The sequence below is a fragment of the Idiotropiscis lumnitzeri genome, chromosome 10 (genome assembly GCF_059441095.1).
Source record: "Idiotropiscis lumnitzeri isolate Australia: NSW breed Sydney's pygmy pipehorse chromosome 10, RoL_Ilum_1.0, whole genome shotgun sequence".
Taxonomy (NCBI): domain Eukaryota; kingdom Metazoa; phylum Chordata; class Actinopteri; order Syngnathiformes; family Syngnathidae; genus Idiotropiscis; species Idiotropiscis lumnitzeri.
The window spans coordinates 8,904,514-8,923,189 of NC_142400.1; the positions used below are offsets into that span (position 1 = coordinate 8,904,514).

At 43.0% G+C, this 18,676-nt stretch overlaps 2 protein-coding genes across 4 annotated transcripts; one reads left to right on the plus strand and one right to left on the minus strand.

Annotated features, from left to right (window-relative positions):
• The first annotated feature begins 786 nt into the window (after window positions 1-786).
• virma (vir like m6A methyltransferase associated) lies at window positions 787-13,360 on the plus strand. 2 transcript variants are annotated; one of them, XM_088306998.1, is made up of 27 exons: window positions 787-908; window positions 1,282-1,394; window positions 2,327-2,413; window positions 3,550-3,598; window positions 3,846-4,008; window positions 4,098-4,226; window positions 4,781-5,008; window positions 5,714-6,447; window positions 6,914-7,051; window positions 7,370-7,596; window positions 7,679-8,206; window positions 8,319-8,473; window positions 8,576-8,658; window positions 8,948-9,041; window positions 9,240-9,628; window positions 9,697-9,852; window positions 9,942-10,177; window positions 10,249-10,498; window positions 10,588-10,805; window positions 10,926-11,058; window positions 11,215-11,358; window positions 11,442-11,596; window positions 11,690-11,786; window positions 11,883-12,049; window positions 12,124-12,473; window positions 12,791-12,937; window positions 13,000-13,360. In XM_088306998.1, the coding sequence occupies exons 1-27, from the start codon at window positions 846-848 to the stop codon at window positions 13,206-13,208; spliced, it is 5,442 nt and encodes a 1,813-aa protein (XP_088163124.1). In that variant the 5' UTR covers window positions 787-845; the 3' UTR covers window positions 13,209-13,360. The 2 variants fall into 2 exon arrangements, with proteins under 2 accessions (XP_088163124.1, XP_088163125.1); XM_088306999.1 differs by having other exon boundaries at window positions 4,781-4,984.
• A 248-nt stretch (window positions 13,361-13,608) lies between these two features.
• On the minus strand, window positions 13,609-17,932 carry rnf41l (ring finger protein 41, like). 2 transcript variants are annotated; one of them, XM_088307001.1, is made up of 7 exons: window positions 17,835-17,932; window positions 17,563-17,735; window positions 17,179-17,385; window positions 16,544-16,683; window positions 15,320-15,482; window positions 15,136-15,250; window positions 13,609-14,232 (listed from the first exon to the last, which is right to left on the minus strand). In XM_088307001.1, the coding sequence occupies exons 3-7, from the start codon at window positions 17,382-17,384 to the stop codon at window positions 13,828-13,830; spliced, it is 1,029 nt and encodes a 342-aa protein (XP_088163127.1). In that variant the 5' UTR covers window position 17,385; window positions 17,563-17,735; window positions 17,835-17,932; the 3' UTR covers window positions 13,609-13,827. The 2 variants fall into 2 exon arrangements, with proteins under 2 accessions (XP_088163127.1, XP_088163126.1); XM_088307000.1 differs by having other exon boundaries at window positions 15,130-15,250.
• Window positions 17,933-18,676: the final 744 nt, after the last annotated feature.

Below are 18,676 nucleotides of genomic sequence, written 5' to 3' on the forward strand. Positions count from 1 at the left end.
TCATCATAATATACAATCGTTTAATTATTTCAAATTAATCTACTCGTAATTGAATAGCCAGTGATTTAATACGATAAAACATTTGTTACGAGTACTTATGTGTTATATGTGAAAAATTAGGTTGGTATTTTTATTTCATTGTTTATAATTAATTCAAATACAATTGATTAGAATAATCGGCTCAGATAATGGATGGACGGATAGCTTATCATTTGCAAATGTATTTTAGTTATTAATATGTTACTACTATTTTGCATTTGATATCAAACTGTGTATTTTCAATGTAAAATACTAATACATGCTGTGCTATACAATATAATTGAATTAGCCATGATCTAATTAAATTAAAATGCATTTTTTTCAAGTTCACCTATTACTAATAAAATAGTAATTCATGATCATTTAAAAAACATTATTATTTTTAATTAGAATTAATTGGCCTAGTATTTTATTTTAAAATGGTGATTTTTTTTTTATTTTGTCGATTTTAAAAATAAATCAATAATTTATGCTTCTTTTGTAGTCATATATATGGTGACCATTCATGGCTACTTAGCCAAATGTTTTTATTAGAGAACTTTTGAAGATGGAAATAGCCTAATACATTGAATTTTCAATTTTCAACATTTTCATATTAATATATTTTGAATGTGTATATATTTTTATCCCCTTAGCGTGATGTTCTCTGTTTGTAATTTTGCAAAATGTGTTTCTTTTTTTATTCTATCGCATGATTTGTTCAATAAAGTTGTAATAAAAAAGAAAAAACGCAGGTGATGGTTGTTCCGGAAGTAGTAGTCACAGTAAGCGGAAGTTGACCCCGCGGCCAGTGGTAACTAAAAGCAATGGCGGGGGATTCTTCAACTGAGCTTCTATTTCTAGACACGTTTAAACACCAAAGCGCCGAGGTAACGGAACAGCGCATTCTATTTTAGACGAAGAGTTATATGCATTTAATATGTGTATTGTTTATTGTCCGGAAGTCTTGCATAGCCAGGTGCAAGTTCGGGACTAGCATGCTAATGTTAGCATTGTCGCACGGGAAACATGATAATTAGATATACTGAATCGGATTGATTCACGTATTATTTCTGTTTTTTTATATGTTTTGTAGACAAATTCTCTTTATATGGGATTCGCAAATAAGTACAAAGTGCTCTCCATCGTACCTTGGCTTTGTTTACGAACGATCCAAGGTGTTCGCGGTGGCCTGTTTGTTTTGCATGATTGGATGTACCTGTGAACATTTACTATCGCGTTTCTTTGTCGGTTCCTACGCAGTTTACCAATGTGGATGTGGTGCGCTTCCCCTGTGTGGTGCTGATCACAGAAGTCCGTGTCATTCCTCCCGGAATCAAAGCACATAGCAACTTACCTGACAGTAGAGCATGCGGGTAAGACCTGTGAACAGCCCATCATCAACAACAACAACAACATAAATTGACCAAATCTATTTTTCTTTATTTGCATCGATTATCTCTTTACATGTTATCTCCTCCGTCCTTATTTCATACGTCAGATGTCTAAATAAAAATGACATCGCTGAATGTGTGTGTCACAGATAATAATTTCATGGCTGAATTATTCCTATCACGACACATATCCACTTTATATTTTAGTTGGAGATGCCCCGGTATCAATGACCTAACTGTATGGCTGTACTGTACTCGTGCAAAAGGGCGTTGCAAAAAGTATTAGTGCTAATAATATTGTAGAATTATATTCCCACTGAATAAATACATTTTAATAAAAGGTTGCATTTTTCTCATTTTTAATCTATTTATTTATTTTTTTGGTCCTAATTTATTAGAAGCTCAAGAACATGTCTTGACCAAGGATGCCAATATTTATGGAGGCATTGTATGTACTTCAACCCTCAACTGTGTTCACGTTTCAAAACAAGAATATGACCAATACCTTTTGAACACCAACCACAATTATTAGGGGTACATTTGCAGCCACATTATCTGAGTTTTTTATTTTTACTTCAAGTTGAAAAGATTACATTTTTTTCAGATGCGTTATAGGTCACATTAATGGAAAAAGTTTTTAAATCATTTATTGTGGTCTCATTTGGACAGAGGGTTGGAGATTTTTTTTTTCCCACTGTACTTACGCTGTACAAACTCAGGTTATGTTGCGGCTGTATCAATGGATTGTTTACAATTATTGTTTCAAATGCTCTACTTCATCTGACTTGGCGGCTAACAAATGGATGTCCTCTCTTTTTTATGTCCCTTTCTCTTGTGTTGATGTGATACCAGTCATGTTTTGTGGACACCTGAGAGATATTTATGTTTCATCAACTGTGTGTTTGACTTTCTAGAGAGACATCCCCTCATGCCTTCCAGTTGGAGCTATTCTTCAATAATGTCCCCAAACCCAACAGCCCAACCTTCAACAGACTTGGCAGGTGAGAGTAACATTCCCCTCCATCCCACGCACAGCTTGTTGTGTTTCTGTATCCTTTTGATACTCCACTTTCTAGTCTGTACTTCCCGGGTAGATCCCCAAAGTGCTTTAAGATGCACATGTCTGTCTGACCTGTAGAACCAGTCACAGTTGCATACAAACCCAGTTCTCAGAGAACAGTGGGGTGTGTGTGTGTGTGCATGAGTGTGTACCCACCCATATTCAGCCTTCTTTGTTTCTGTTTTGGCTAACTGGTCTCACCAGAAATGCAACCCCACCCTTGTCGTAGTTGAGAAAGACGCATCACTCATTAGTGGTCCCAGGATGAACAGTAAATGATTTCTGTTGTTATTTCCATAATAAAAAGGGCTATCAATGGAGTCGCACCAGAGATTGAATGAATCTCAATTTAAGTAGCGCAAAGTGTGGATGTGCCACCACTCAGTTGTTTAACTTTTCCAGCTGTTGTGAAAAGAGTATTTTAAATGCTCCAATGTTTTGTAGTGTTTCCTTTTGGTGTATTGTGATAAACACCCTATAATTTTCTGCGCATATGGTGATGCACTAAACACAGTTTTTGTTGTAGTTTTTTTTTTTTTCTCTTGGTGTTTTTTATGAGGAGTTTTTACTACCAGGGCTGGGTGATAAATCACTCTCGATATGTATCGCGTTGGACAGGTGATCACTATAAATAGAAAATAAGTTCATTCAATCACGTCATAGAAAAAAAATCAGGAAGATCCCAAGCTCCGAAAATTACAGGCATGTAAGAGGAAATTTTGAGCACAAAAGTGCGCTTTCAGCACACACAAACTGTTCTTGTCAGCCGATTCAACGAGTGCTCTTCTGCTGACTCAAAGCGAAGAAGAAGCCGCAGAACCAACGAAGTGTACACATGCATGCACAACGCGTGATTGTAAGGGTCTCAAACTTGCGGTTTAGGGGCCATTTGCAACCCACAAGATGATAGTTTGACATCAAAGACGAATATTAGTTTGGTCGCCACCTTTTTGCAATACGTCTTGTATTTATAATTCAACAAGCTGAATAGTTCGATACGAGCCAATGCAGTCTCGTACCACATAATAGTGTATGGACAAATGATTGAATTCGTTCTGTCTCGCTTTCTGTCCTCAGCCTTGAATATGACGAGAACAAGTCGATTGTCTTCAGACCTAGTGGAAAGGTGAGCCAAAATAGAACCTGAACACACTCGAGTTAAAAAAAAAACTGATTTTTCACATTTAACCAAATCATATTTTGTGCGTAGCATATGATCTTGTTATTCAATTGCACAAAGTTAATTGTATAATTAAAAGACACATTTTTTTCTTCAGCTTTCTAGCAGACATCTGAAGGTTTTGTGTCTTCAAAAAAGTCAAATCCAAGCTGTTAAATATGCTGTTTGTACGTGTGTGTATGTATGTTTGAAGATTAACACAGACGGCCTGGTGCTGCGTGGCTGGTACACTAGCCTGACCTTGGCTGTGTACGGGACAGCGGAGCGTTCACATGGTCGCGAGCAAGGCTCCCCCCCGCCGCCACCTCCCCCACCTCCTCAACACCCATGCGGGCCTAAAAGACTTGTTAAACAAGGTGGGCAACATAAAAAAAAAAAAATCCAGTTAACATTATTCGAGTAGATTATCCCTTATAGTGATGCTTAATGTTTTACTGTCGTGTAGAGTGGGAAAAAGATGATCAATACAATGGCAGCCCACCCAGACCAGCACCCCGTGGGCCTCGCACTCCACCTGGGCCTCCACCCCCTGATGATGACGATGAGGAGCAAGTCCAAGTTCCAGGACCGAGCAGTGAGTAACATGACTTACTTTGCCTCTTCTATTATGTTGGTACGTGGTTTAGTAGTCCCCATGTTTTATTTTGGTTCGTCGTTTGAAGATTTTTTTTAATTTTTATAAGCAGTCTGTTTTTGAAGGGTTTTTAAGGTATATTTGCTAAGCCCCAATCATCAATGTGTACACAGGAGCTGATGTCAGCCTCCGCTCACGCTCAGGCATTAATGATGCAGATTTTTGTTAGCCCATCTCTGGCATTTCATATTATGTTTGCAGTATTCTACTCACTAGGTGCAGAAATGTTTGCTATCTGTTGAACTGCCCGGAAACTATGTGCAATTTATTTATTTATTTTTTTTTCATTTTTGACATAGCGGTATTGCTGTACTTCTTTAGTACCCGCATTTAGTGCAACTCTGCACAATATCGCAGATGTTCACCCATTATGGGTGGTCTGGAACATAACCCCTGTGATGATCAGTTATTCGTTATAAATTTACCAGCAGCGTCCTTAGATATTCGATGTCCTTTTGTTTTGCTAAATGTCATCTTGACCGTGACATCAACAGTGGGCATGGTCAAAGACGAGCCACGTGAGGGCCGCGAGGACTACCTGGAGGCTGTGTCGCCTGAAAGGTCGCTGGCTGCCGACGAAGCATACTCCGACGCCGAGCAAGAGGAGGGTGAGGATGAAGAGGAGGAGCAAGAGGAGGAAGAAGACGTGCGGACGGAGGGGAGCGTGCCAGAGGATGAGGAAGAAGAGGATGATGAGGGTGAGGACGAGGAGATGGAGGAAGGTAGGGGAGTTGTTTGGTGGAAGAAGTCGCCAATCTCAAATGGACGCCAAATGTAAAACCCGTTTGAAATAGCGTTCACAAGCTCGTCTGACTTTTGAGGCTTACGTGAACTGGGTCCATTTGGGATTGAGTCAAAAAGACGGATTTGCTGTGGCATGCTGCCTCCATCAACACCCTCAACTAACCAGGTTTATGATCAGCAATCATACACTTGAAAGTAATTGTGAATCCCTCTAATGCTGTCATCGTGTCCTGCATGTTCAACTGAGCCTGCATGTTTGGCAGTGAAGCTGTCATCAGGTCTGTCTATGGCTGTGTTCAGAATCACTCTCTATCCATGACATCTCCTCCGGCCAACACTGCATCATACCGCCATGTTCAGTGTCAACTCGGAACTTTTCACACGTTTCCCATTTTGGCACTTTGTATTTACTTGCGCAATGATTTTTCATTTGACTGATGAGTGCATTGTGTAGTCCACTGTAAAAAAAAAAAATCCTTCTCTCGTAATTAGGAAGTTGGCACTGAGTGAATGATTCAGAACACAGCCTATGTATTCTTGAACAAGAAAAGAAGGCTACATTAGTCACTGGCTTCCTTGCTCTCGCTCTCTTTTTGGATCTCAGTATATTGCAGTACATACATTTACAGTGCCATAGATTAATTGTCCAATGAATCTCCTGTTTTTTCTTTTCTTTTGTTTAGGTGATGACGGCTATGAGCAGATTTCCAGTGATGAGGATGACCTGGATAACGGCACCTTTAAGCTGCCCTCCTTTGACATGGACTACACACCTGAGGACCTCGCATCTGTTCCACCAGTCCAGTTTGACCCCTATGAACGAGAACTGCGACCACTGGTCTACTTCACCCCTCCGTACAAATCACTCTTTGACACCCATCTTGAGAAGCCCCGCGTGGAGGAGCCCAAGGACTCCAGCAGTGCTGAGGAAGTAGCTGGTGGAGAAGACACTGACCCTTTTACGCAGCTGAAAGAACTGCTAGGAAGCATTGGGGAAGACAGAGATGTCCGCTGGGTCACTGCCCTGGAAGAAGCGTCAGGACTTCTCGCCAAGGGCTTAGCTTGCCTCATTAAACAGGGCGAGCATGTGGCCAGGGAGGAACATGTCAGTCTTTTAGCCCAATGGGCTCTCCAAGCATTAAGTATGGAGATTGCCCTCACACAACCAATTGCTCTGAACCTCAGACAACTGAAAGCAGGTGCCAAGCTAGCGTCATACCTAGCCGAGTGTCCACAGGGCTTGAAAGCGCTGCTGCAAGACGGAGCTCTGGACGTGCTGTTGGATCTCCTCCATAGGGACCATGTCTCCTCCACATTGAAACTGAGTCTTCTCAGGGCACTTGATGCTCTCATTAGTTCTCCTGTTGGGGTGGAGGCTTTCCTCGACGCTGGCGTGTCAGAAAAGAGTGGCTATCAGGTTTGGATCAGGTTTTTTTTTCTTTCTAATGAAATCTTGAAACGTGAGCTTGTTGATATGAACTTCAGATAAAATCTCAGCTTTTTCCTTCACAAAAATCCAATTTTTTTTAATATGTTTTTTCCATTGCTTACGTTAGTCTTATAATACTTAATACTGTTCTCATGACTGAATGCCATCAATAAACGGTCCGGCCAAGTCATTAAAGTGTGCAGTAAACCCCCGCAATAAGTAAAATATCTTTTTACAGAAAACAAATTCCATTTTTTACAAATAATTAACCTTATCATCTCACAATACACGTCAATAATCATTCCTAAAGATATACATCATAAAATGAACCTACAGCTGCCGCGTTCTGTTGGCGTAAAGAGCAGGATTAAAGAGGATTGTATTTTTTTCCCATCTTTTTAAATATGTCAATTTTCAGAAACAAGTGTTTTATGTTTCCCAACTTCCTTTACAGCGTTTAGTGCAGCTGTTCCTACGTGATGAAACGGTGAGGGTCATAACTGCTGGCAATGCCATTCTTCAGAAGAGCCACATGTTTGAGGTACTACTTGACCTCCGGCGTACGGCAGCAGCGTGGAGTGAGCCGCAGCAGGTACATGCTAAATCACATACACTCACGTAGATCATTTTAATTAACTATTCATTTCATTCGGCGTTGTTTTTGTTTGCATTTTAAAATAGTTGAAGTTAAACAATAGAGAATATATTCAAAAATAATTGAATCAGCTAAAGTCATTGAGCTGTTCATTTACCAATATTCTAATTGGGACATCATAGAACATTTTTCATGACTATTTTAAGGCCCAAGCTCATAAACTTGCAAGGAACTTTGGAGGCTGTGTCAACATAAATCTTTATGGGTTGAAATTGATGGCTTTATTGACCAAAGGTGTCGACGGTTACTTTTCAGGAGGAGATGGAGGAGGTTGACACCCCCATGGAGGAGGATACAGCCTTGAGTTCCTCCGCTGTGAGTGAAGCAGAGCTCGATCGGTTGGTTGGTGCTTTGGAGGAGTTGTATCAGTTGCTTGAGACCGCCCCTCACTGCATGGTGCAGCCACCAGGGAAAGCATTTCCAACTTCCGTAAGAATAACGGGACCACATGAGAGAGATGATCCATACCCAACACTTTATAGGTACCGTCTATGCATTTTGGGTCCCAACTGCATTTTCAAATTCAGTTGTGCCACCGTGGTTGATATCAATCATCCTCTCCAGGTACTTGCATGCATGCCATTTCCTGGAAAGCACATCAGTGGTGCTTTCTGCAGCAGCAGCGGCAGGACACCTGGGCATCACGCAAGCCGTGAGAGAGCTCCTTCGCTTCCTGTCGCTCACGCAGTCGGGTCTGCTCTTCCTTCTCGCCCAACCCACTCCCACCAACTTACTCCTGCGCCTTCTCGCATCCGTTGCCGAGAACGACGGGGAGGAGACGGCCTTCACGGGAGGAGAGGGAGCCCTCACCGGGCCCGGCTTTGGAGAAGAAGGTTTCGGCGTGTGGCTCATGCAGGCCCTGCATGCTCTCCAGGGGGTCTCGGAGCTCATGAGCCATGTGACCTCAGGAGGAGACGGAGGGGTGATCTTGGATGAAGGTGACAATCCGGAGGTCCTGGCCATGCTCCATTCACTCTATCTGATGACTTTTACTGTGACTGGCCGCAGTGCTGTGGCACACGTTTTGAGTTTGGACAACAACTTGTCCTGCCTCGTCACGCTGTTGCAGCACTACAGCAAAGAAGGACAAGGGTGAGATCCTCTTCTTCTTGTTCCACATCACCCAACCCTAGTTTTTAATCCTGTCTGTTTATAAAAAAAAAAAAATCTTGACTTTTAATTTTTTTTTTTTTTATATATATAGTGAGGCAAAGACTCGCAAAGCGGTGACATACAACTACGCGTGTATGCTCGTCTTACTAGTGGTGCAAAGCTCAAATGAACTACGCATGATGGAACAGTATGCTGCTCTATTGCTCTCTGTAGCCAAGACTGATGACACCAATGCCAAGCTCCAGGGTGATTATGACAAATGCGAAATTCGCATTGCTTCATATTTGAGGATATATTTAATTGTTGTCATGCATCTTCACCATGACTATGCCAATTGTTGTTCTTCAGAGCTCAGCAAATGGCTGGAGCCTTTGGAAAAGCTGCGTTTTGAGATTGGCAGCATCTCACCGCTTCTGGACTATGTCAAACAGGTATAGAAATCCTCTTTCAAATTCAAGACGACACTATAATCTAGCAAAACAATTACATTTTATAATTTACTAGACTAAACATGAACCAAGTGTTGTCCTAGGCACATATTTAACGAAATGATCTCATCTCAGTCTTGCGTTGTACTATATGTCCTGTTGGTATGCAGGATACTGCCGACATGTCTGGACTGCTCAAACATATGCCTGCACCATAGCGTGTTAAAATCGTCGGCGTATAAAAGTAACAGTGCTGTATATCATTTTTATGTGTACTGTCTCATGTTTGCAGAATGTGGAAAATGTCTTGACTCCAGAGGGAACCGGATTGGTCACTGCTCTCAGGGTGATCTGCCACATTGCCTGCCCTCTGCCTCCTGTTGGAGGTAAATAGAATATATTTTTGTACTCATGACTGACAAGTTGATAATGCTTGGTAAGTGTAACTAAAAAAAACAAAAATGGCGCTCTGCATTTGACCGAATAAAAGTCCCTCACCACTATAAGAGAAAATATTGAAGTTTTCTGCAACAAAAAAAAACACCCCTTATGGATTTCTCACTTTTTCCACCATGCTTCTCCAGGTCAGCAAAGGGACCTAAAGTGGAGTCTTGCCTGTGTTCAGCTGTTCTCCGGCGAGGGTCTTGATACGTGCGTGCGCGTCCTGCAGAAGCTGTGCGGCGTGCTGCTTCAGCCGTGGCGCTTGCACGGCAACATGGGCCCCACGCCGCAACGCTGCATGATCCTCCACGTTTGCATCAGCACGCTGCGCTTGCTGCGCACCATGCTGACGGAACTGCTCCGCGGAGGCGCGTTCCAGTTCAGAGACACTCGCGTTGCCAATGTGTTGGTCATGCTCCACATGATAGTTTGTTCCATCCCTGCATCGGGACGACTGGATGGGGAGGAAACCAGAGTGCAGGCGCTTATTGTTGACGTGCTCCTTACTTTTACGCAAGGTGTCAATGAAGAGGTGTGTGAGGTTTTGAGGAAACGTCCTTTAATAAGCGATGATGTGACTCAGCTGTGTATTTCTTACAGGTGACGCATACTGAGGAGACTCTGGCCAGTAACACATGGTCATTGATGCTAAAGGAAGTTTTAGTCTCATTACTGAAGGCTCCTGAAGGTCTGTTTTCCGGTCTTACACTGTTGTCTGAGCTCTTGCCGCTGCCCCTTCCAATGCAGAGCACTCAGGTACTTCTGATCATCACAATCAATTCTGCTTCTTTGTTCGTTTTCCTCTCTTTTTTTTTTTTAACATGGCTAAGTTGTCGTTTGCTCAGGTGTTGTCGGTACAAGACGTGGCAGTGGCCTTAAACACGAGGAAACTGTGGAGCATGCACATACGGGCGCAGTGGAAAGTGTTCTCTGAGGCTTTGCGTTGTGTGTGCGCCACCAGCTGCCCTCCGCTTTTGGCCATTCTCAGGCGAGTGTGTCTTCAGCTGGCTGACTTGTCTTCCCCCACCGCAACATTCATCATGAAGACTTTACTGGAGCTGCTGTTGGAGGAGTTACAGCCGTGAGTGAAGGACATCAATGTACGTTTAATGACTGCGTTAAGTGACTGAGAGCAAAATATTCCTCCTGCAGGGTGGAGGGGAAAGGGCCATGCTGGGCTCAAGTCTTGCGGCTGCTTTCTTTGACTGACGCACTGGCGTCACAGAGAGCTTGTAAATGTGCCACGCTACACCTCCTCTCTGGGTCGGTGTCTGGGGATGAACAACTGGCAGATCTCTTCCCCTTGCTGCTGCCTCTCCTTGTCCCTCCCACCAACCACTCGTTACAACAACAGCAATGCAGCGAACTAATGGGAACAATATTACAGTCACTGTGTGACCAGGTGAGCAAAGTCAAAAGATTGTAATGAACATGGTCTCGATACTATATTTACAAGGAAAAGAATCTAAGATGTCATGTCTTCTTTTCTAGGACATTTCTCTGGTGATTTCTCAAGGGGGTGAAAGCTGCGTGTCAGAGGTGGAGCAGCTGGCCAATGCTCTCCCAGGCCGAGAGATGCTGTCATCCATTTGCAACTCCTTGATGGAGGTTTTGGCAAATAGGGACAGCAGTGCACCTCTTCTTCTTACCTGTATCAGGACTCTAACATTCCTCACAGAGCACGACTATGGACTTTACCATCTCAAAGTGTAAATACCATCACTGTTTTCTCCCCCCGCTCCCCCAAAAAGTCAACTTTGAAACCTGTTTCCTTACTAGCTCGACTGGCTGTTCTCTAAACCTCTGTCGAATTTGGTACCATTTTTTAGAGCTCTGAAGAAACACAGCACCGCTTTATTCTCACTTCTGAAGAGATTAGTGTTTCCCTTCAACAAGGACTCTGCAGACCTGCTCTCAGCTTTGTTGGACTTCCTCCGACAGATTTTCAACACAGAACCAGTGGTAACTTTTGCTCACGTTTCATATACACTCCCCACAGAAAGGTCAAATTTGTGGATAAACCTCAAACGTGTTGCCCAACAGCTGAATGTCAATATGTTTTTAACTATCTTCTTATCAGGGGTCATTTTGATGAAGTGTGTGTGTATATTATTGTAGTGTCATGAGGAAGGCCAGGCATCCGTTGAGGAATCTTCCTTTGTTCCTCCTCCTCGGTTGCTGAGCGGATCCGAGATGAAGGCTCTCCTGCAGTGGGAAAAGTCAGACTCGCATCCTCTTCTGACTTTCGAGAAACAAATCAAGGTAGAAATAATGCAGCTGTCGTAATTGGATTGATTCTCACAAAACCAATATTGAGGCGTGTGTATTTGCCGTTTTCCTGGCAGAAACTTTGTAAGGATGATGATTCACTGGAGACCCTGTTCGAGAGCGTGACCGTCCTGAGGCAAACGCTGGAGGCTGCTGCAGATGAGTCTTCTACAGTTGATAACGAGCCCACTCTGCCAGCGCCTGAGACTCTCGCAACTCAGTTTAATCACAGGTACGGCTGCTGATAATACACAAAAAAGGAACAATCCACTTCAACTTCCCATAAAACCTTTCTCTCCTTTTATTTATTTTTTTAAATCTCTAGGACTGTTTTTATTCTTTCCGAAGCACTTGATGAGCAACTTAAGGCTCTTTGGTTCTCTCCTTTCCAAACGGATGATATAGAGACCGAACTTGACATGGTGAGGATTCCAGTTTTGAATGCAGAAGTAGATGTGGCAATGTGGCTCTGTCATCCTACATGAGAATTAAAATGATTGTGTGCATGCTTGTCTTAGGTAAAGGTGGATTTGGTGGGTTTGGCTCAGGAATGTTGTCCAGAACTGGACCTGAAAGCAGAGCTGGAACGCTCCTTCCTATCCGAGCCCTCCTCGCCAGGCCACGCCAAGGCTCAAAAAGGTTTCCGATTGGGGAGGCACAAGCACGAGACCTTCATTACATCCAGGTATCACATATTCTAATCATGTCCGGCCTGAGAAAATTCCACAAACTTAAATGCCATTTATTGAATGTTTGCAGTGGTAAATCCGATTACGTGGAACCTGCGAAAAGAGCGCACATCATGGCGGCGCCGCGCGGGCGAGGAGGTCGAGGGGGCTTAGGACAGAACTTTTGCCGACCCCACGACATCTTCCGCCAGCGCAAACAGAACACTTCCCGTCCTCCCAGCATGCACGTGGATGACTTTGTGGCAGCTGAGTTTAAAGACATTACCACGCCAATTGGACTTTTGCCTCCCAAGCGGCCTCTGAAAAGTTCTCCCAAACTCCCCACCAGAGGACTCTTCACTGGCAACAGAGGCAGGGCCACCTTCCACAATCAGACTCGCTTTTTCACTCCACCACAGCCTAAAAGTGTACTACTCTCTGGTAAGAAGCAACCAGATGCTCCATGCTCTGGAATACTAGATTTCAGGATCCTTGTAATAATATAATATACATAGAATATATCGTATATCAAATGAATTAATAGAATAAAAATATATTCATTTAAAGTAACAGATTAAAAGATATACACTAAATGAGTGCGGAAAGGCAACTTCAGCAAAATGTTTGCAATGTTTCCAATGTGTGGTTAAATCACTGCTTTTCCAACTTAAAAAAACAGGCGTCATGTCCTGCAGAGACTATTCAGTCGTATCCGAAGTTGTCCAACAGAGGGTAATAAAAACCTCGTGGTTCCACAGGTAACTACCCTCGCAGAGAGGGAGGTCGAGGTTCATCATGGAGCGCGCAAGTACCCACCGTCACTCACAGAGGAACCTACAGTGACCCTCGCGGAGGCCAAAGCAACTTCACACGAGGACCTCTGCCCTCGCGACAACTTCCTGCAAGTAAGAAATGACACACACAACCGTATCAACTGTAAGTTGCGTTCATTTCTAAACATTTCCAGATGCGTATCGCCTGGCTCCACGTGATCGTGCTCCACGCGGCCGAGGTGGCACCGGGCTTTCGTGGCTGAGCGGTGGAGGAGGCGGCGGCGGCGGCAACGTGGGAGGTGGAGCTGGTGGAGGAGGGAGGGGCTCCCAGGTGAGCAAGTTTAGTGGCGGGGGAGGAAGCGGAGGCGGCAGGGGCCGACACGTCCGCTCCTTCACCAGGTAAACTCACCTGGGCATTGACTGAAAGCCTGCCACGGCTCCAAACGGACCAATCAGTTTGTTTTATGCTATCTCCATGGAATGGTGTCTGTGGAGATCTTTGTGTTGTTTTGTTACTGAGTTGTAACCAGAGAATAAAATTCATAGTACTGGTAAGATTCTGTTTGTATTTTCACATCATTTAGTTCTACAGTGAAGCATCTTGGGAAGCTAAAAAATAATAATAAAAGTTGTCGTATAGGCTGTCAGAAATGGCATTGCAGTAAGACGTGGCGTCCATCTTGGCTCAAGTTCCCAAATATGAACTTTGCATATCACTTTACTCACTTTGTGTACAGATGCGCAGACAGATTAAATTATTTATTTATTTATTTCGATGACTCTAATCAAGTGAAAACCCAGGCCACAAAATCAGTCGGTTTGTTCAAGGTAAAATCTACAGTCAAATGATTTCACTTAAATGAATTTAAACACAAATTAGTACTTTAAAACGCATTATATTTTCAGCATTGCTTCTAAAATTAAGAAGACCACTTCCTGCTTTTTCTTCGAATTGGCTCTAAAAAAAATAAATAAATAAAAAAATATCAATCCTTATTTGGCTAGTCTTCGATCCAGTCTACTCAGATAACCGTAACCTCACGACTCTTCTTCTTGATGCAGTCCAGCGTCAGACTCCGGGTTCCGCTCTTACGCGCACCTTCACCTGGCTCAGGTGAAGAAGGACAACCGGGTCCATTTAAAGCCTGAGACGAGTGAAGCGATAGATTGGATAGATTTAAAGAAGCCCCCCTTCGCTGGTGCCTCAGCGGCTCGTAGGGAGGTTCCCATCCGGGTGTCTGGTGCTCTTCCTGAAGCTGGTCTCGGCCCAGCTGATCCTCTGCCTGCTGATTCCTGGCGGGGTTCAGATCTCTGAGGAGCTGTAGCAGTTCTCTCTTCTCCAGCTCCATCTCTGCTAACTCCTGTCGCCTGAGACGTTCTGCTCCAAGCAGGGCACGCACGTCACAGATCACGCGGGACAACTGGTCCTGCCGCAGGAGAGACGAGAGAAAATTTCAGTTCGCATTTTAGTTTATAAATACATTATCATTTATAGATAGCTGCCCTAAATTGCAGGGCCTAATATTTGTGCAACTGGGAATTGGGCCACATTGTACTTTTAAAATTGACAAATGGCCCAAAATATAGGTAGACAAGGTAAAGTTAAAAAAATTGTATTTTATTTTTTTTTAATTTTGTAAATATAATTAACCCATGTATAAATTAAATTCCTGTATGCATTTGACTGATACTTGATCAATCAATAAAAAAAATGTAAAAAATAGATTTTTATATATAATTTATAGTTTTAGAGAAAATATCCGAAATCAAAGCTGCAACTATTGATGCACAGTGGATGAAACCTTCTCACCCCTCTTCAAATGCGACATTTTTGTGATATACAAAAATAAGACCAACAAAAATCATTTCAAAACTTTTTCCATCATTAATCTGAGCCAAAACCAGTACAACGCAATAGATTTTTTTTCCCCAATACTTTCAAGAGGGGTCGTAAATATAAAAACCTGAGATCATTTGGTTGCACAAGTCTGCACACCCTCATCTGGGGATGGAGCTGTGTACAGAATTAACAAATCACATTCAAACTTGTGACTTTAAAACGCCTGGTCAGGTTGGAAAAGCTCCGCGAAAATCCGGAGAACTTGAATATATTTTCAAGTTTGTTAACAACACTGCACTGCGGTGTGTCAAATTCAGAAGACATTTATTTTCACTTTACAGCAACTTCTTATGTTTTTGTTTTTATGATGAAGACAGTTGAAATAATTCATTAAAATTCCATTATTTCCTATTGGGGAAAAGCCCCCAAAAAGTAGAAGTACAGTAGAACTTGAAGCTCAAGTTGTTATTTGTGGTCATAATACCTTCACCTCCTCGACTTCATTTTTCAGTTGCGATTCCTTCTGCACCATGTGTCTCCTCTGCGAGTCCAACCGAGACTCCATCTTCCGTCTCACCTCCTCCACCTTGCACAGCATCTCAGCCCTTCATGGTGCACATTTAAATGTCAACTTGGTGACAGGTGCTAGTCCTGGTCCACTCGTGACTACATACCGGAGCATTTCCACTTCGGAGCGCAGCTCTGCCACACAGTTGTGCTGTGACTGCTCGGTCGAGAGAAGAGTGTGGCCGCAGCCGTTGGGACATTCTCGGCTGCAGAAGTTACATTCTGACAGGTGAGCCTCCAAACCGCGTCGCTCGACTTGAGTGGGACACCCTACAATGCATGGGAAGTGTTTATTTTCACATACGAAATTTGCACCGAGCAATGCAAAATAATTTTGGGGGTGGCTGGCCATATCATGTGGCTAGTAGGGGACGCCGAGGGACAGCAGATATTGATCCATATCAATTTGGAAATCTCCACCAGGAGGCCCCCTACTAGTAGGCTTGTCAAACACACCGAGAACAAAATGAAGCAAACTTATAAATTAATTATTTAGACATGTTGGTAGTTATTTGTTATGTTAGATATCTCTTGTTTAATTAAATATATTTGATTTTCCGTTGGACTGTTTTTTGGCGGCTACATTATAGTGCTTGCCACAGATGAGCTGAACGGTGAAAGCAAGAGAATAAAATGTGAGTGTGCAACCTGAGTGAGGATAAATGGTTTGGAGAATGAAGAATGGAAAAAACAGGACCAAGATAAATCCTTTCAAAACTTTTTCCACTAAGCATTGAAGTAATCAACTGGAAAACTGACATTCTGTTGGTTTAACCATTCTGTGTCGCTGTGCTGCCAAAATGTTGTTGTTTTTTTATTTGTTTATAATTATTTATTTATTATAGTTTTGTGGTTTTGTCCTTTGTAGTAACATCAGTTGTAGATGTGAATTTCTGTATCTACAATAGTTTAAAAAAAAAAAGCACAATGATCACAAGCAGCCAAAAGTAGCAAACTACAGCATGTAACAATTCCACACTGCATGCATGCACTCACGCTTGCCATACCTACCACAAATGTAACAAATGTAGTTGCCTCCTGTCAGCAACAACGTGTTGCCGTCATGTTGAGAGAACAAGAGCATGGTTTGTGCACAAAAACCCATAAAAGAATGATGGGAACTTGACCCCAGCTGCCCCCTGAATAGGCCCAGTAGATGCACTAGGAGGTCATATGGCTACTATGGCAACAATGGAGCACCTGCTGTACTCACACACCGATTGCCCCAAGTGTCAGATTACATTTGCATTACACGTGGATATCAATTTATGCCATTTTAGAAATACATTAATAGTGAATGATTTACTGTAGTGAAAAGTTGGTCTTAATACCTGAGTTGGAGCATGATACGAAAGCAAAGTCACACTCTTCCTCATGTGTGTGAAGGTTCTCCAACGAGCACACCGCCTCGCAGCCTTGACCCGCGTTTATGCAGCGGATCTGCAGACGGTTCAGATCGTTGCGCATGTACCTGTCAACACATGCAAAACGTCCAAAAAATAGATTTTACTTGTATTTAATTTAACAGAATTTATTTCAATTTAATTTGTCCATGCGTCACAAGTGGTGACTTTGAGCAAGAGACAGAGTACGATCTGGCACAGTTGCCAGCCAATCACAGGGCACATATAACAAATAAATAAATTGGAGAAAATAGAAGGAGAACATGCAAATTCCACATAGTGCTGCGTCGCTTGAGTCTTGCTCAAGGACACCTTGACCGTATTCAGGAAGCAGACCAGCAACTTCTCAGCTGGTTTCCATTTTAGTGGTTGTCACAAGACTCAAAGCAAAACGTGACCAGAGTAGCCCCAATACATCTCAGGAGTGGGAAATAGCAGTTGCATGGACTTCTACATATGCTCAAGTTCTTCCGGTCTGTTTGGCCTTGCCGCTTCATTCTTGTAAGATCACAGGTGGAGCTGTTTGTCACAATATGAATCCTATCAACCGAATTGCCCCCAACCTGTAGAGTGGCTTGAGGCTGCCGACGTCCAGTGGCTGCCTGTCCTCGGGACACGTGTGGTGATGGAGCAGCCAGCTACTGATGCAGGCGCTGCAGAAGGCGTGCTCGCAGGGCGCCTGCAGGGGGCGCCGCAACACGTCGCGACACACGCAGCACAGGAGGCCCTCGTTCACGTGGCCCACAAATCTCTCCAGGTCATAACCCATCCTTAGAAGAAAAAAAGTGGCGATTCAGGGCACCCAAAAAGCATTTTTAAAACACATTTAAACAAGAACTGAAATAGAATATACAAGTACAACTGGTATAATTTTCTGCTTTGGGCCCCCGAAAGTCTTTTACTGAAAGCCAATTACTGAATCCATGCCATTTATATCCAGTGCTCACCTGATGTTCCAACTCTTCTTCTTTCTGTTGATTTGGTGACCTCCACAGGTGACTCTTACCCCCAAGATATGCTCTTCCCAGCTTCTTTCCTTGTTGCTCCATCAAGCCGAGTGTCCCCTCGCTCCTAAATCCCGCCCCTGCTTCTGGGAATGCATCTCCATGGAGCGGTATCCCTGACAACAAAGGGTTTGAGGACACAGGAAGGCAGCTGTCAAATGACAGTCGGACCGCATCACAGCGACAAACGAGACCGCATAACAGTTGACACTCACATGCTGATGCATGGCAGTTTTGTCCTTCCTTACCAGATGAGCTGCTGAACGGCGTTGTGGTTAGAGATTACGGCTGCTTTTCCCTGTAGGTTTCTCTCTATCTCTGGATGTGGGATTAACTTGGATTAAACTCTCTCCTTCCTTGATTGGATTACACACTGCACAACATCAGATGACGTCAAAAATCAACAACCCATAACACATGAATGTCATCCCAACCATTTTTATGGGTTAATATATTTTTTCGCACCAGAAGGATTCAGATGTTTTGATTAAAAACCCTCAATAATATAGTTGCCCAAAAATGTAGTGAGCCTAGCCCATTTTTCTTGGGGTGAACACTGGGTGACACCCTGGACTGGTAGCCAACAAAGGGACGGATGGACACAAAACCTTTCACATTCTAACCTATGGACAATTCCTTCCATGTATCTAACATGCATGTTTTTGAAATGTGGGTGAAAGTTGAAGCAGCTGGTCACAGACATATGAGGAAAACATACAATGCCACAATGAAAGGCCGGGGCTGAGAGTTGAACCTAGAGCATCACAACTTGGAGTAAGACGTTCATGCCGCTATCTTGAAGATGTCTTGCATGAAATGTGTTATAATTTATTAAGAAGCAAGCAAGGACATTCGGTATGCATGAATGGTTTTGTTCGTTCATTTTCACCCTACCAAATTTAAAAATTGTTATTAACCATTTCGGACTCTAATCTCGGCTCTGCCCTTCCTTGACATTTCACTTTTAAAACAATAGATTTTTAAAATGATTTGCTTTTCCTCGGTTGTGGATAAAACCAAACTATGGCAGGGCTTTTACAGTTTAAACCTTTGTTTT

Bases quoted from the DNA above. Each gene is read 5' to 3' on its own strand.
- rnf41l (XM_088307000.1), bottom strand. From the start codon at position 17,384: ATGGGTTATGACCTGGAGAGATTTGTGGGCCACGTGAACGAGGGCCTC. The intron at 16,684-17,178 runs GTTGGGGGCAAT...ATGTGTTGACAG, and splicing joins AGCCTCAAGCCACTCTACAG to GTACATGCGCAACGATCTGA. The intron at 14,233-15,129 runs GTATTATGACCA...CTCCTGCGGCAG, and splicing joins ATGAAGTCGAGGAGGTGAAG to GACCAGTTGTCCCGCGTGAT.
- virma (XM_088306998.1), top strand. From the start codon at position 846: ATGGCGGGGGATTCTTCAACTGAGCTTCTATTTCTAGACACGTTTAAA. The intron at 4,227-4,780 runs GTGAGTAACATG...TGACATCAACAG, and splicing joins CCAAGTTCCAGGACCGAGCA to TGGGCATGGTCAAAGACGAG. The intron at 9,853-9,941 runs GTACTTCTGATC...TCGTTTGCTCAG, and splicing joins TTCCAATGCAGAGCACTCAG to GTGTTGTCGGTACAAGACGT.